Source organism: Micromesistius poutassou (genome assembly GCF_964030765.1).
Source record: "Micromesistius poutassou genome assembly, chromosome: 20".
Taxonomy (NCBI): domain Eukaryota; kingdom Metazoa; phylum Chordata; class Actinopteri; order Gadiformes; family Gadidae; genus Micromesistius; species Micromesistius poutassou.
The window spans coordinates 3,186,294-3,201,841 of NC_140290.1; the positions used below are offsets into that span (position 1 = coordinate 3,186,294).

Sequence of the window (15,548 nt, forward strand, 5' to 3'; positions counted from 1 at the left end):
CTTCAACTGAACTCCAACGCTGTGGTTTAAATGGCTATTATAGCCAATGGGGGGAAGGACACTGGAATGTTCTTTATTTTGACGCTCAGAATGTATTTTCTTTATTTTGTAAGGCAGGTTGTTGAACCTGATAGTGTATTGCGAGTGTAATGCGGAGTATTGCTCAACTGTTGTGTCACCAGCAGAGGAGGCTGGCCGCTGGACGGGCGGAGCTCCAGCCGGGCGGCGTGTGAGGAGACAGCATCAGAGCACTCTCACAATCTCACTATCTCACTCCGCGCGAGACGGTCTCACTCCGCCCGACGGCCAAGGAGAAGGAATTCTCCCCCCCCCCTTCCCCCCCCACACACCTCAGAAAGAGGAGCGTACGAACTGAGACCCTGAAGTCTTTTTGGATGTGACGGACTGAAAACACAACTCATCGCCTCATCGGAGGGAAACATTTAGCTGTCCTCGTTTCTTTTCGTCATCTTTTTTTGAGAAGTTTACCTTCCAGTAGTTTCTCCGGACTCATGGACCGCAGGAGGCAACGCGCGGCGGGACATTTCTTGTAGCCATTCCCACAGAACCTAATCCACCGATCAGGGGCTTCGGGGGTCCTGGATTTACGTGAACCGGTGTTTCAGTCTCGAGATGAACGTGCAGCCGAGGAGCCCCGTGCGCGTCCCCGCTCCTCGGGTCGGACTCAAGAGGCTCGACCCCGCGGACGACCAGCCTGTGGTCAAACGCGCGCGGCTGAGCCCCCCGGAGCCGCGGGACGCTCCGCAGTGGGTCGCGGCGCTGGGGACCCCTCCGGGCCCCCCCGCCGGGAGCCCCCGGTCCCCCGCCGCCCCCCCGGTGCCCCACCAGGGCCCCTCCCGGATAGGGCCGTTCCTGCTGCTGCCGCTGGCCGAGCGGGACGGCGCACACAGCGCGCTGAACACCGACACGGGGGACGAGCTGGTGTGCAAGGTACGTGCTGAGGCGCATTGTGCAACGTCTCTGAACGGAGCGTGACGGGAGTGTTGCTCAACCGACTGTGTGTGTCATCAGCGAGGCTAGCGCGACATCGTCCTTCGGTATAGGAGCCACATTATGATTCATATGCTTATGCATATGCCATCATATGCATGGCGCCGCGTGTCGCCTCCCGCTTGCTGTGCGGCGTCAGTGGTTCAAATCCTTAGCGAACATTCTCTAGCAGACCGTCGGAGTAGCTGGCAGCAGCACACCGCAACTTACTGACATCGAACTCATTTACATGTACGTCACTGCTAACAGTATGCCCGAGCGCACCCCTCTCAGAGCGCACCCCTATCACAACGCACCCCTCTCAGAGCGCACCCCTATCACAGCGCACCCCTCTCACAGCGCACCCCTACCACAGCGCACCCCTCTCACAGCGCACCCCTACCACAGCGCACCCCTCTCACAGCGCACCGCTATCTTGCCTTTCCTTGTTTTCTCTGCCCTCTGTTTGGTTGAGGGCTCAGCCAATCACAGAGGATGATAATCACAGCAGACTGGAATGTCCAAAGCCATTCAGGAGCATTTCTTGCACTGCACTCGATGCTAGTAATATATACAGCCACATCGCTTTCATTCTATTGGCTGCCCCCCCCCCCCCCCCCCACATTTAAAAAATGTGTTCAGCTACAGATCAGGATATGCCCTACACACAAACCTCCCTAGCCTCTCAACGTCTGACGTGTGTACTGAAGGAATACTGACCTCATTCTGTAAACTCTCTCTCTCTCTCTCTCTCTCTCTCTCTCTCTCTCTCTCTCTCTCTCTCTCTCTCTCTCTCTCTCCCTCTGTCTCTCTCTCTCCCTCTCTCTCTCTCTCTCTCCCTCCCTCTCTCCCTCTCTCCCTCCCTCGCCCCCCTCTCCTCCAGGTGTTTGACATGGGGGTGTACCAGGAGAAGGTGCGGGCGTACAGCGTGCTGCCCCCCCACCACAACGTGGCGGCGGTGCGGGACATCGTGCTGGGGGAGCGGCGGGCCTACGTGTTCCAGGACAAGGACCACGGGGACCTCCACGGCCTGGTGAGGGGCTGCCGCCGGCTGGACGAGGCCCGCGCCCGGGCGCTCTTCAGGCAGGTGGCGCGCGCCGTGGCGCACTGCCACCGCCACGGCGTGGTGCTGGGAGACCTCAAGCTGCGCAAGTTCGTCTTCGCCGACGAGAAGAGGTGAGGGCTTTGTTTAGCACCTGGAGCCGTGCGCGGTGAGGAGACGTACACCTCTCTGACCCGCGGCCCCTCGGAGCACTTCACTGCCTCACATTCACACGTTCATCCACTCACTCACACACCCTGACGGCGGAGTCAGCCCCTCAGGGCCACAGCCAGCGGGTCAGGAGCGGTCAGGGGGAGGCGTCTCTCTCAGGGACGCCTCCACACTCCGCTAGGAGGAGCCGGGGATCGAACCAGCGACCCTCGGGTTAGCGGCCAACCCGCTCCACCTCCTGAGCCACACGCCGCCCGAATGCTAACTCCACTTGCTACAGTTCATTTGGGGGAGGGGAATTGGAGCCAGGATGTTTGATAATGAAGTTGTTGATGTGCCCTGGTCACCCAAACACAGCCCAGAACAGGGAACTCATGCAACAGCATGCCTTCAACCACATTTCATTATTTACTCTATACTACTTCTAAAGCCTTTAAGTGCGTTTAAGTTGAGATTAGGACCAGGATCAATCGTAGCAATACTTTGTCAACCACTAAATCACTTTCTTCTACTATAACTGGTTTCCTTTAACAACCGTTTTCTTTGGACTTTTTTTACATTCTCTCATTCACAGTACTTGACGTCTAGTAGATTAGGTCTTTGTGGAAAGTGAAAGATATTCCTCTTGATGTGATAGTGCACTGGGCCCTTTATCAAACGGTGGAATCTGATGTGGATGCAAGTAGCTGCCCCTGTTTCAATAGTTATTTGTCAAACGTGTGCAGCTCTGTGTGGCTGCAGGTTGGATAGTTCTTGTGTTTATGAGCAGACACTGATCATCTCTATTAGTTATGTGTGTGTGTGTGTGGCGTCCAGTGGTTGTTGTTTATTTGATGTTAAGACTCATTAGACTGAATTCCACCTCCCTTCTGCTGCATAAACTTCCCCACGCCCAACCGTTGTATTACAGTACATTAGTCAGTCATTATTCACCTCTTCATTTATTTCCTCATCAATGACATGGCAGCTCAAAGCAACTTAGTGGAGGGAAAACAATGTTTCCAAAGCAACAAGAAGTCTCCAGAGGGCTGATTATGGTCCCACAGGACGCCGGGCGGTGGCGGACCCCTCACGTCCTCGCGGACCCTCCTTGCGTCCACCGCCAGGGCCGGACGGGCGCCTCCCAAAAAGTGTAACTTTCCGTCGAGGCGACGCAGCAGCAAGGGCTGTGATTGGTCTGCTCACTGAAACCCGACACTGAACCAAAATAGGTTCAGGACTGCGTGGAAGCGTCTGCGGGGTCGTTGAGGTGCGTGAACGTGGGACCATAATCAGCCTCTAAGTCCATCGTGCCTGCTTGACTCTTGGGTAAAAAAAGACCTTTTTGTCCCTGCACCGCTTTGGAACACGTCCACACTCTCAACAGGCTGGACTGTGGAGAGCGCACTTTGTGTGTGTGCGTGTGGCCCCCCTGTGGCCCCCCCCGTGGCCCCGCCCGTGCCCCCCCCCCCCCCCCCCCGTGGCCCCGCCCGGGGTCCTGGTGTATCCACATGGCCTATAGGCACTGAGGAACCGGCTACTCCAGGTGCGCAATACGCTCCAAGGCCGTCTGTGATCTGGCGTGGATCTAGGCAAATACGTCCCCGTTGATGATCAGGGTGTTTGTTTAACCTACTCTTTTGACGGCCTCCTAATTTGCGTCTGAATATCCTCCCAATGTCAGATTCACAATCTCTTCATCAACCTCCCTCTTCACAATCACTCCGTGACATATGGACGCACACCACGATGGTAGCACCACATTAGAGAAGGACTACAATACATTAAAGGCTGTCTGCATTCTCACAGCAGAGGACACACACACTCTGTACACCACACTACACACTCTGTACAGTGATAGTACACTACACACTCTGTACAGTACAGTGACAGTACACTACACACTCTGTACAGTACAGTGACACTACACTACACACTCTGTACAGTGACAGTACACCACACACTCTGTACAGTACAGTGACACTACACTACACACTCTGTACAGTGACAGTACACCACACACTCTGTACAGTACAGTACACCACACACTCTGTACAGTACACCACACTATACACTCTGTACAGTACAGTGACAGTACACCACACACTCTGTACAGTACAGTGACACTACACTACACACTCTGTACAGTGACAGTACACCACACACTCTGTACAGTACAGTACACCACACACTCTGTACAGTACACCACACTATACACTCTGTACAGTACAGTGACAGTACACCACACCACTGCAGAGCCAGTTTGAGGAAGGTGACTCTCACTGTGAAACATGCACCGCCTCATTGCTGGGCCAGCCTTCCCATGCGTCACTGATGTGGCAACAGCCATTTGAGGGTAATTATGGGATGGCTGGCGCCGAGAGTGTGGGACCCAGGTGCAGATAGCCGCGGCATAGAGAGATAGAGAGGGAGGGAGGGAGGGGGGAATGTACTCTCAACAGAAGGATGACTCACTTTCTCCACCTCTTTAACTCTCGCTGGTCTGTTTCCTCTCCCCTCTCTCTCTATCAGATCTCGTTCTTGTGAAGTTATCAGTTTGTTCTTGCATTGTGTTCATCTTGTCCCTGATCTATTCAGTCCGTCTCACACAACCTGTTTTCTCCCCCTGCCACGGAAATACTTTGAAACATTTCTTAAGAGCGCAGTCATTGTCATTTCGAAATTAAATGAAATAATGTCTGAGGCAGCAGGCAAAGTCATAGTTGCTCAAGTGCTTTCCTGTCTTTGTGTGTAGTCATTAACAACACTAAATATAGCATGCGATGTGTGATTGCACTAGTGTGTATTTATAAGTCTGTGTTTTAATGCTGGTAAACCATCACAGCTGCCTATGCATTTTGGTCGGCTTGTTTAGTCCTCTTCTTTTAATCAGTGAGAGAGAGTGTGAGTGAGTGCGTGCGTGCGTGCGTGCGTGCGTGCGTGCGTGCGTGCGTGCGTGCGTGCGTGCGTGCGTGCGTGCGTCCCTGCCTGAAAGCTTCTGGCCAAAAGGATTTTCCATGATGCCATAAGTGACTTCATCTTAACAAAGTTCTGAAATGTTTGACAGTGTTGAAAATAAGAATTGTCAGAAATAGACCCAGGGCCCAAGGTCACGTCCAAAAAGAGCGTTTGTTATTTATTCACTGTCAAATGCTTTAGTTTATCAGTGAACTTTAGCAGTCGTGGGCTCCTGATTTCAACAACCCAGCACTCATTGGAAATATAATATCATATATAATATAATATCATATATAATATAATATCATATATAATATTCACAGGAGGAGGAATTTTACTTTCTGTTATGAATCCATTTTTTATTATTTTTGCTACCCCTTCCAATCAGCCTCATCAGTTAGTAAACGTGTCCCTTTACATAACATGACATCACTGTAGTAGTGGAGCAGACCCTGAGCTCCTCTCTGTACTGTAGTGGTGGACCAGACCCTGAGCTCCTCTCTGTACTGTAGTGGAGCAGACCCTGAGCTCCTCTCTGTACTGTAGTAGTGGAGCAGACCCTGAGCTCCTCTCTGTACTGTAGTAGTGGAGCAGACCCTGAGCTCCTCTCTGTACTGTAGTAGTGGAGCAGACCCTGAGCTCCTCTCTGTACTGTAGTGGAGCAGACCCTGAGCTCCTCTCTGTACTGTAGTGGAGCAGACCCTGAGCTCCTCTCTGTACTGTAGTAGTGGACCAGACCCTGAGCTCCTCTCTGTACTGTAGTGGAGCAGACCCTGAGCTCCTCTCTGTACTGTAGTGGTGGACCAGACCCTGAGCTCCTCTCTGTACTGTAGTAGTGGACCAGACCCTGAGCTCCTCTCTGTACTGTAGTAGTGGACCAGACCCTGAGCTGCTCTCTGTACTGTAGTAGTGGACCAGACCCTGAGCTGCTCTCTGTACTGTAGTAGTGGACCAGACCCTGACTCTGTCCTCCCGCAGGAGCCAGGTGAAGCTGGAGAGCCTGGAGGACTGCCGGGTGCTGGAGGACCCGCAGAGCGACGCCATGACCGACACCCACGGGTGCCCCGCCTACGTCAGCCCCGAGATCCTCAGCGGCGCGGCGCCGTACTCCGGCAAGAGGGCGGACATGTGGAGCCTGGGCGTGGCGCTGTACACCCTGCTGGTGGGCCGCTACCCCTTCCACCACCCCGACCCCGCCGCCCTCTTCTCCAAGATCCGCCGGGCCCAGTGCTGCCTGCCGGAGGGCCTCTCGCCGGGGGCCCGCTGCCTGCTGCAGAGCCTGCTGAGGAAGGAGCCGGCGGAGCGGCTGAGCGCCGCCGAGCTGCTGGCCCACCCCTGGCTCCGCCGGCCGCCGGCCGCGCAGGAAGCGGCGTCGGGCGAACAGGAAGTGGGCTCGGCCGACCAGGCTGTTCCGTCGTACGACGTCGAAGACGACGAGGATTTGTTTTGCTGACTGCAGACTGCTGAGTGCCGGACCCCCCCCGTGTGACAGAACCCCCCCCCGGGTCTCCTCCCCGGGGGTGGACCACAGCCCGGGTCTCCTCCCCCGGGGGTGGACCACAGCCCGGGTCTCCTCCCCCGGGGGTGGACCAGGTCTCCTCCCCGGGGGTGGACCACAGCCTGGGGGTGGACCAGGTCCTGGACCTGGACCAGGTCTCCTCCCTGGGCGCACTGCTTCCCTTTGGCCCCAAAGGACCAAACTGAAACAATGATAGGACAAGGGATCCATTGTTTCATTATTTAACAGCACTTTTACAAAATGAACATCCCTGTTTGTGTACTGTTGTGTACTGTTGTGTACTGTTGTGTATCCGTACACCTCCAAGCTTTCTACTTCGGCGTACTGTAGTTTTTGTTCCTTGATGTTTGAACTCACGAAGGGCATTGTTTTCGCACAGATGGATTTTTGGTGCGTTTCTATACACGTTTATGTGGTTCTTTTTGTTTTTTCAACCATTTGGTGCTCATAAGAAGAAAAAAAAACATCATTGAGAGACACATTTCTGCAGCCAAATGTGTCACGTCGATGTATCAAACATGTATGTATGTCAAACAGCAGTCACTAAGGCTTTCTCTCAACCCGAACTCCAGAGAGACACACCGAGAAAGACACACCGAGAGAGACACACCGAGAGAGACACACCGAGAGAGACACACCGAGAGAGGCGTGCTGATCCTCGCATCACGACTCTGGCCAGCGTCAGCTGACTCACGGGCTGAACCTAACGCACGCTTTGGTCTGATAACATCGCCATGACGGAGACCGGGGGGAAGGTACACGGCCGGGAGGAGAAAGGATGTGTCACACGCAGATAAGGGAGGGAACGGGGGACCTAGGAGCATTCAGATGAAGAGGGGAGTGAAGAGGGCTATGATGGGGGGAGGGGGGGGAGGAGGGGAGTGAAGAGGGCTCAGGGAGGGAGGGAGGGGGGGGGGGAGGGAGTGAAGAGGACTCAGGTGGGGAGGGAGGGAGGGAGGGAGGAGGGGGGGAGGGAGTGAAGAGGCCTCAGGTGGGTTGAGACTCGGAGGAAGCCTTTGACGTTGTTTCTCTGTAAACATCAGGTGACAAGAAGCTGTTCAGCAGAACATAGAGATGACCCAAGTCCTGTTCTTAACAGCTGGTGTGACATTACAACATAATGATGACAAGGTGACACGCCAGCCAAGATAAATCATCTGTATTCCAAACCTTTTGCAGACAAATGTGAAATCTTCCCCTGGCGTCCATGCAATCTGAACTGACCAAGGAAAGTACAATTACATATTGACCAAGGAAAGTACAATTACATATTGACCAAGGAAAGTACAATTACATATTGCGAAAACCTTTTCTATTCAGTGTCCGCTGCCACCTGAGGTCAGTCAGTGCCTTTACCCCAAGCTCAGCTAGCACTATTCACGTTTAGCAACTCATCATGGCTTAGCTTCCATGCACCTGATGGAACGGGTTAAGTACTAACCCTAACCCTATGGATAAAGCTGCCGTCTGTGGGCCAATCAGAGGGCACAGCTGTCTGTGGGCCAATCAGAAGGCACAGCTGTCTGTGGGCCAATCAGACGGCACAACAGAGCTCAGGAGCGATGGCTGCCAGCGCCTCTATCTCTGGCTTTAAGCTAGCACCGTCCTATTGCAGACAATGTTAAAGAGCTCTGAAGGCTTCCTCAACGGCAGACATACCTGTTTGTACTGTACACATCCATCTGGAACATTCTGTTCCCTCGGCCTGATCTGCAGGCCCCAGAAGCTCTGCTGAGTGATGAGCGGCCCGCTGCGTTTCATAAGCTCTGGTTCTGTGTTCCATAAGCTCTGGTTCTGTGTTTCATAAGCTCTGGTTCTGTGTTCCATAAGCTCTGGTTCTGTGTTTCATGAGCTCTGGTTCTGTGTTTCATAAGCTCTGGTTCTGTGTTTCATGAGCTCTGGTTCTGTGTTTCATAAGCTCTGGTTCTGTGTTCCATAAGCTCTGGTTCTGTGTTCCATAAGCTCTGGTTCTGTGTTCCATAAGCTCTGGTTCTCCGTGGTTCTGGACCAGTGGAGGGCTGGTGTGTTGGAGCCAGCGGAGTGACTCAACCCTTTGCCATGCGTCTAGCAGCGAACACACGTTTGTTCCAAGAACCCCGCTCAAAACCTCTGAGTGGTTTCACCTGTTAAATGGTGCCCACATACACACACACTCAAACGTTTCTCATTTTGTTTGTCCAAGAGGTCCTCGGGGAGCCTCCCGGGGACATCGTACTACAACCATTTTCCTTTTCTCTTGTTATCACGGAGATGGGTGCTTCAGCGCTGTCAAGCCCAAAATAAGCAACTGTAAACGTGTGACTCACTATTTTATATTGTGTTTCAACACACTTGCTATGATGGTACCAATCGCAGAGCAACTGACATGAATGGCTCCATTTCAGATTTCAGGTCACATAGTCGACAAACAGATATGATAAGAAGATAACAATGTATAGATAACAATATGTCTCAATGGAACCCAGCCCGCGGCCTGCTAACCCCGCTGTGCTAGGCGGTTACAGAGGAAGGCCTTTTTCTTGCTCTTGATCTCACATTGATTCCTTGACGCCAGGACAGATTATTCAGGGACATGTAACTTAATGTTTTTTGTAAGCACTTCTTGTTTGTTCATACAAATGTAGAGAGTCACGTGCCATCATGTGGTGTGTAATAAGTAGCTCACACAGGTGCGTTTGTATGCACTTTGAATTATGTATTTGTGACAAAACCTCCCGGCACTGAGTCCCTACAGGTTACACACAAAAGATGTATTCGTTGTACAAAGAAATTGTAAATATGTATATTTGCCATACGTGTGAAAATATTGAATAAAGTTCTTTTTTTTTAATAGTCAAATGGCTTGTCTTTTTTCCACTTGCACACTCAAAACAAACACACTCATCACAAACTCACTCACAAACAAATCACACTTAGGTTTCATTGTTCACTTACGTAGTTTCCCTGTATGCCTAATAAAGCCTTCTTGATCTGAAGAAGAGGACAACACAACAAGATCCCTTCACAGAGCGTAAAACCCTTCTACCCCACACTGACCTTTGCGTAACGTAGCATTAAGCTTGAATGTCAATAGTGGGTCAGTGCCTTTTTTCATGGAATGCGCTTACACACACACACACACACACACACACACTCTCTCTCCTCGCTAGGTCAAAAAGCGACAGGAAGTGCAGTTTTGACTTGACACAGGACAACCGGGACAGCGAGCAGACGGGGGTGAGGAGACAGACGTCTGCCTTCCAACCCGGGCCTCTTGGACCTGGGACTCCTCGTGTGACCTAACAGCAAGCAAGGTGTCTGTGTGGGAGGACTATCCTTGGCCAAGCTTGCGCAAGGATAGAGCAGAGTGTGTGCAGAAGAGTATGTATGTGTGTGTGTGTGTGTGTGTGTGTGTGTGTGTGTGTGTCCATGGGCTGGGGGTCTGAGTGTGTGTTCCAACAGTGTCAGGATTAGGTATCACCCTGGGCAGCTAAAGCCTCTGCCGCTGGCGAGCTGCCAGACCAGTGAGCATTAGCTCTGTGCTCGTAGCCTCGTGCTGCTAGCTAAGGCCTGGGAATTAGAAAGGACATGAAAGTGAGCTTTACCAGGGATGTTGTATTTCTATAGATAGAAAAGAGCTCAATATGTTCACATTCTGGGAAATTGTGTGTGTGTGTGTGTGTGTGTGTGTGTGTGTGTGTGTGTGTGTGTGTGTGTGTGTGTGTGTGTGTGTGTGTGTTGTATCTTGGCCATCCACAGAGCTTGCCTTGCTTTAATACTTTGTTTGATTCTGTGTTTTTGAAATAGCACAAATCTTACCAAAAACACAAAACTCGAAGAATACTCATGTTCAAATGTCAAAGAAAAAAGAGCAAACATATATTTTATTAATTACTTCATATCCCTACCATAAGTAGTGCCATTGTTCTCTTTGAAAGAAATACCATGGCTCTTTTCTGTTCTCAAGATAAAGTGCATTAACCCAGTTTGAAATCACTCCGATGCAGTGAGAGAGTTGGAACGCATATCTGAGTATAAAGAGTAGTCAGTAGTCATTAGGTCAAAGGCGTAGTGAACCAGAACGGAAGCTCTAAATATTGTGAAGATATATGCTGCCATCTCGTGGAACTGCATTACAATTAACCGGCTAAAAATGATGATAATTTATGCCTTTATTTTATAAAGTTGTCTCTGCTTTTTGATAGGTATATATCTTGAACAAATACTAGCCTACCATGCGAAATTTGTTCCCATACACATTTTAGATAGCTAACATATTCAGAGGATACAATGAACAGCTCGTGGCCACTAGAGGGGAGCAGATACCATTGGCCTCATCAATTGACGTCATCAACGAATAGCTCCTGAATGGAGCACTACGCTGTAGTGTGTAACAATTTACAACTGTGTTTTAGGCCAGGTTTGTATAATCATTTCACCCTGTGCAAACCATTTATTTTAGAAACATTATCTAAAAGAAATACAAGAAAATATTTTCGATGCTGCAAATGTAGGCCAGCGGCCTCAGGTCTGCGTGGCCGTTTCTATCCAGGCCATGCAACTTCCTTCCTTTGAATTGCTCCATATACAGTTGCTTAATAAAAGAAAATCGAAACGTGACAGCAGCATCTAACTGAATTTCAACGCTTGATTTTACACCAAATGAGATTGGTTCTGACAGATTTAAAGCTTCTCCTGTTCAACTCAAAATAACAACATTAAAGCTGCAGTAGGTAACATTTAAGAAGTGTAAAGAGAGCAACATCTTGGAAAATTAACAACTGCAAGAAAATGCTGCTCCCTAGTTCATGATGTGCTGCAATCACACACCTGTGATTGACAGCAGGATGCCCTGAACCAGAAGACATGACAGTAAGGATTCAGCCCGGAGCGATCTTAAATATCCATATGCTCAAAATAATTTTGAGGCTTGAAGACTTTGCAAACGTGCCAAAAATACACGGTCAGCCTGCTCATTAGCTTATGTAGCCCATCCTGAGTGGGTAGTTTGGGTTGTAAGAACTCACCTCCTACCACTGCCCAACACACCTGAACGCTTGAACATATATCATTGACTTTATGTGTTGTGAATTAATAATTAAGAAGAGTTTTACGTACAATGGCATGCCTGCACAGCACTATACTAAGATACTTAACTCTGACGTCCCCTTAAAATGAGATAAGCACCTTCACAATCTGATGAAATAAACAAAAAGAGAATCGACCAGTGAAGTAAGCTGAAAATCCCACAAAGGGCCCTTTGTCAGGGGATTTGCTGTCGCACACAAGGACCTCAGTAAATAAATGCTTACTAAGTTGCTGAGGCTGAATCGTTCTTAGGCATTTCGTAGCCTTTGCCTGGCAAAGACATTTGTAATGATTTAGTGAGATCACGATGGCTCGGATTAAATGCTAAGTCGGTAGGCTACATTGTACACCTCAAAACCCACGGAGCAGTTGGCTGAGTAGCATCCTGAACCTTTAAACTGGTATCCACTGCTGGTATCCTCGCGTTCACAGAACTATGACATTGCTCGTAAATGGACTGTAGGCCACTGTAACCAGTGGCCACCCAAAGCACTATACAATCTTGCCTCACACTCACCCATTCACACACCGACAGCCAGCTGGTCAGGAGCAGTCAGGGTGAGGCGTCTCTCTCAGGGACACCTCCACACTCCGCTAGGAGGAGCCGGGGATCCAACCAGCAACCTTCCGGTTACTGGCCAACCCACACCACCTCCTGAGCTACTGCCGCCTGCGTATTAAACTAACAGGATGGTATATCTTGACTCAAAGAAGAACATAGAACCGCACTTAAAGCTTTCGCTACCTTACGACATTATTTCTGCCCGGTATGAAATATGCAACAGATGAAATAGACGGACCAATCACAACCGTTTATCTAACATGAGGCCGGATAGACGTCAAAGATGCAAACATGTCATTTTTTCATCGTCAGTGCTGTGTCACCCGTCTCATTGCTCTGATTGGTTGTAGGCCTGTCCAATGGCGTCCAGAGGCCTTTTGGTCTGCATCCGTTGGTGACGCCCTTTGGAAATCTTAAATTAACTGAGAGGTTCCGGACTCGTTGCGGTTTGCAATCAGTCTGGCTCTGCCAGGTTAGTCACCGACGGGTGCACACCAAAAGGCCTCTGGACGCATTTGGAAACAACCAATCAGAGCAACGAAACGGCTGACAGTGCTGGGCATCGAAAGAATGACCTCTTTGTATCTTTGATGTCATCGTATCTATCCCGCGTCATGTTAGATAAACGGTTGTGATTGAAGTGAAAACGTGAGCAAGTGAAACATGAGCTTGCAAGATTTGTCCGGTTCCCAGGCTAGTGTCGAGCCTTCACGTCGTTTTACAATCCAGAAATAATAGAACTTACCAGGGTTATGTAAAAGCATCTCCATGCAATATTCATAGAAATGTTGTGTCTCAAATAAAGGGGGAGGTGAAGGCTGCTCGTAAGTCAACGGGTGAGGATGGAAATCATATTCACATAGTGTGATTTCATAGAGTGAAAATTGTTCAGACCCAAGAGGAAAAAAAGAGATAAAAAAGCAAATGAAACAAAAGCCGTAAAGAAAGCAAACAAGAAGAGTCCAGTGCTGCATGTGTCCTGGGAGTTGTGGTCGCAGTGGGATTTGTTTTAATTCCTTTTTTAGTGGTGGTGGATGTCTCCGGAGGTTAGAGGCGCACATCTCTTCTACGGGCCTCTGACCATAGGTCCCCCTGGGCTCACCTGCCTGGCAGTTAGGGTCAGTAGGGTTAGGGTCAGTAGGGTTAGGGTCAGTAGGGTTAGGGTTAGGGTCAGTAGGGTTAGGGTCAGTAGGGTTAGGGTTAGGGTCAGTAGGGTTAGGGTCAGTAGGGTTAGGGTTAGGGTCAGTAGGGTTAGGGTTAGGGTCAGTAGGGTTAGGGTCAGTAGGGTTAGGGTTAGGGTCAGTAGGGTTAGGGTCAGTAGGGTTAGGGTCAGTAGGGTTAGGGTCAGTAGGGTTAGGGTCAGTAGGGTTAGGGTCAGTAGGGTTAGGGTCAGTAGGGTTAGGGTTAGGGTCAGTAGGGTTAGGGTCAGTAGGGTTAGGGTCAGTAGGGTTAGGGTTAGGGTCAGTAGGGTTAGGGTTAGGGTCAGTAGGGTTAGGGTTAGGGTCAGTAGGGTTAGGGTCAGTAGGGTTAGGGTCAGTAGGGTTAGGGTCAGTAGGGTTAGGGTCAGTAGGGTTAGGGTTAGGGTTATCCTTATGCCACTGTACAAGGAAAAGGGAGGGGGACACTTAAAGGCCAAGGTCAACTGAACGGGAACACAACTTTGTAGGTCAAAGTGAAAGGTTGCCTGAAATGATGGTATCTTATAGTACTCCAGGATCCAATCAGAAAGCCACGTCTTGCTCTGCTCTCTGTTGTTTTAAAAATGATTGTTGCCTGATTATAATGGTGCACCCCATCAGGCTGCTAGTGATTATGAAGCCCTCTGTTTGATGACTCATGAAGGAAGCGGCATTCAGGAGAAGGAACAAAGATATCCCTTGACGTGATCCGTTAAGATACAATGGTCTACATTAAGCATATCTGCATATCTGCTCTGTTAGTCTCCAGGCTCTAGGGACAAGGGTGTTTGAAACCCATTCCAAAGGTTCTGGTTTCGTAGCCCAATGTCCACTCTCACCTTTAGCATCCTAATGCAAGATGCCTGTCTTTGGATAACGGCAGCTACTAAATGACTGAATAGGGATAAAGAGTAAATGATTAGAAGCTGATTCTTCAACAGCTATAACGACTGAACCTATAATCCCAGAATCCTCATGGGCATCATCCCCATAGCAGTGTGCTCACTCTCATTCCCCAGTTTTAACCCCATGACCTTCTGTCTCTCCATCTCTCTGTTCACCTTCCACAGTTCAACCCCCGCAGGTTTTCAATTCATCCAACCTCTTAGACCTGTTGTTTCCACAGTCTCCTACCTCACTCTTCCTCCTCTATCTCTTATCCCTTTCTACTTCCTACCCCTCGTCCTCCTCCAGTTTCCTGCGCTCCACTGAACCAAAAAAGGGGAAAGAAAGGAAATGAGATGGTCCAAAGAGAGAGGGAGACAGCTGGTGTCTTTTGAAGTGCACAGGTTTGCCAGCAGCCCCCCACCTCTCCATATCACATGGCCTCCTGAAGGTCACACTGCCCATCCACCCTCTCCGGGCTCCCATGTCACCATACCCCTCAGAGCCAGGAGAGTGGCTGAAGGGTTCCTAAGCCCGCCCTCATGGTGTAGGAGCCCCCTGCAGGGCCAATGAGTTGGACAGGCTAGACAAATGGCGGCCAGGGGAGCGACTGCCTCTGTGTACTTAGAAACCTTACAGTTGATGAATGACAATTATCTTCATTAGCAGGTGCTTTAATCCAAAGCCACTGGGAATCCACCTGCATTAAGGAGCAGGCTCAGGTATCTTTATAAAAGGAGAGTATAGCATTGTGTCTAGTGGCTACGTTTGACTTGCAGCTGTAGACAGTACAGGGTTGAAATCCCCCGTGTCCACACTAGTGATGGGTCGTTTGCGAACGAATCAGTTTGAATGAATCAGTTTGACTCTTTATCAAGAACGAACCGACCCGATTCCCCGTTTCAGTTCTCTCTCGCTCGTCTCGTTCGTTCCGAGACTCGACTCCCAGACCCACCCACTAGTCGCTGAGTGGCTGACACTGACTCGCGAGTCGCCGTTCCACTTAACAGTGACTGTGTTAAGTGGTGAAAACTTGAGGATTGAGACGTCACGAGAGCCAGCCGGGCAACAACATCCTGATTCAGAACATGAAGCACTCCTCAGCTAAAAGGAACTTAGTTAATGTTGTGTTGATTGATGACCGTTTGCACCATTGCACGATCATGATTAGTTTGAGAATGAGAACGAGGGAGGAGC

At 50.1% G+C, this 15,548-nt stretch overlaps 1 protein-coding gene across 1 annotated transcript; it reads left to right on the forward strand.

Annotated features, from left to right (window-relative positions):
• The first annotated feature begins 349 nt into the window (after positions 1-349).
• Positions 350-9,444, forward strand: trib1 (tribbles pseudokinase 1). Its single transcript, XM_084484917.1, has 3 exons — positions 350-951; positions 1,874-2,166; positions 6,119-9,444. Exons 1-3 carry the CDS (start codon positions 634-636, stop codon positions 6,591-6,593), a joined length of 1,086 nt encoding a protein of 361 aa, XP_084341043.1. The 5' UTR covers positions 350-633; the 3' UTR covers positions 6,594-9,444.
• Positions 9,445-15,548: the final 6,104 nt, after the last annotated feature.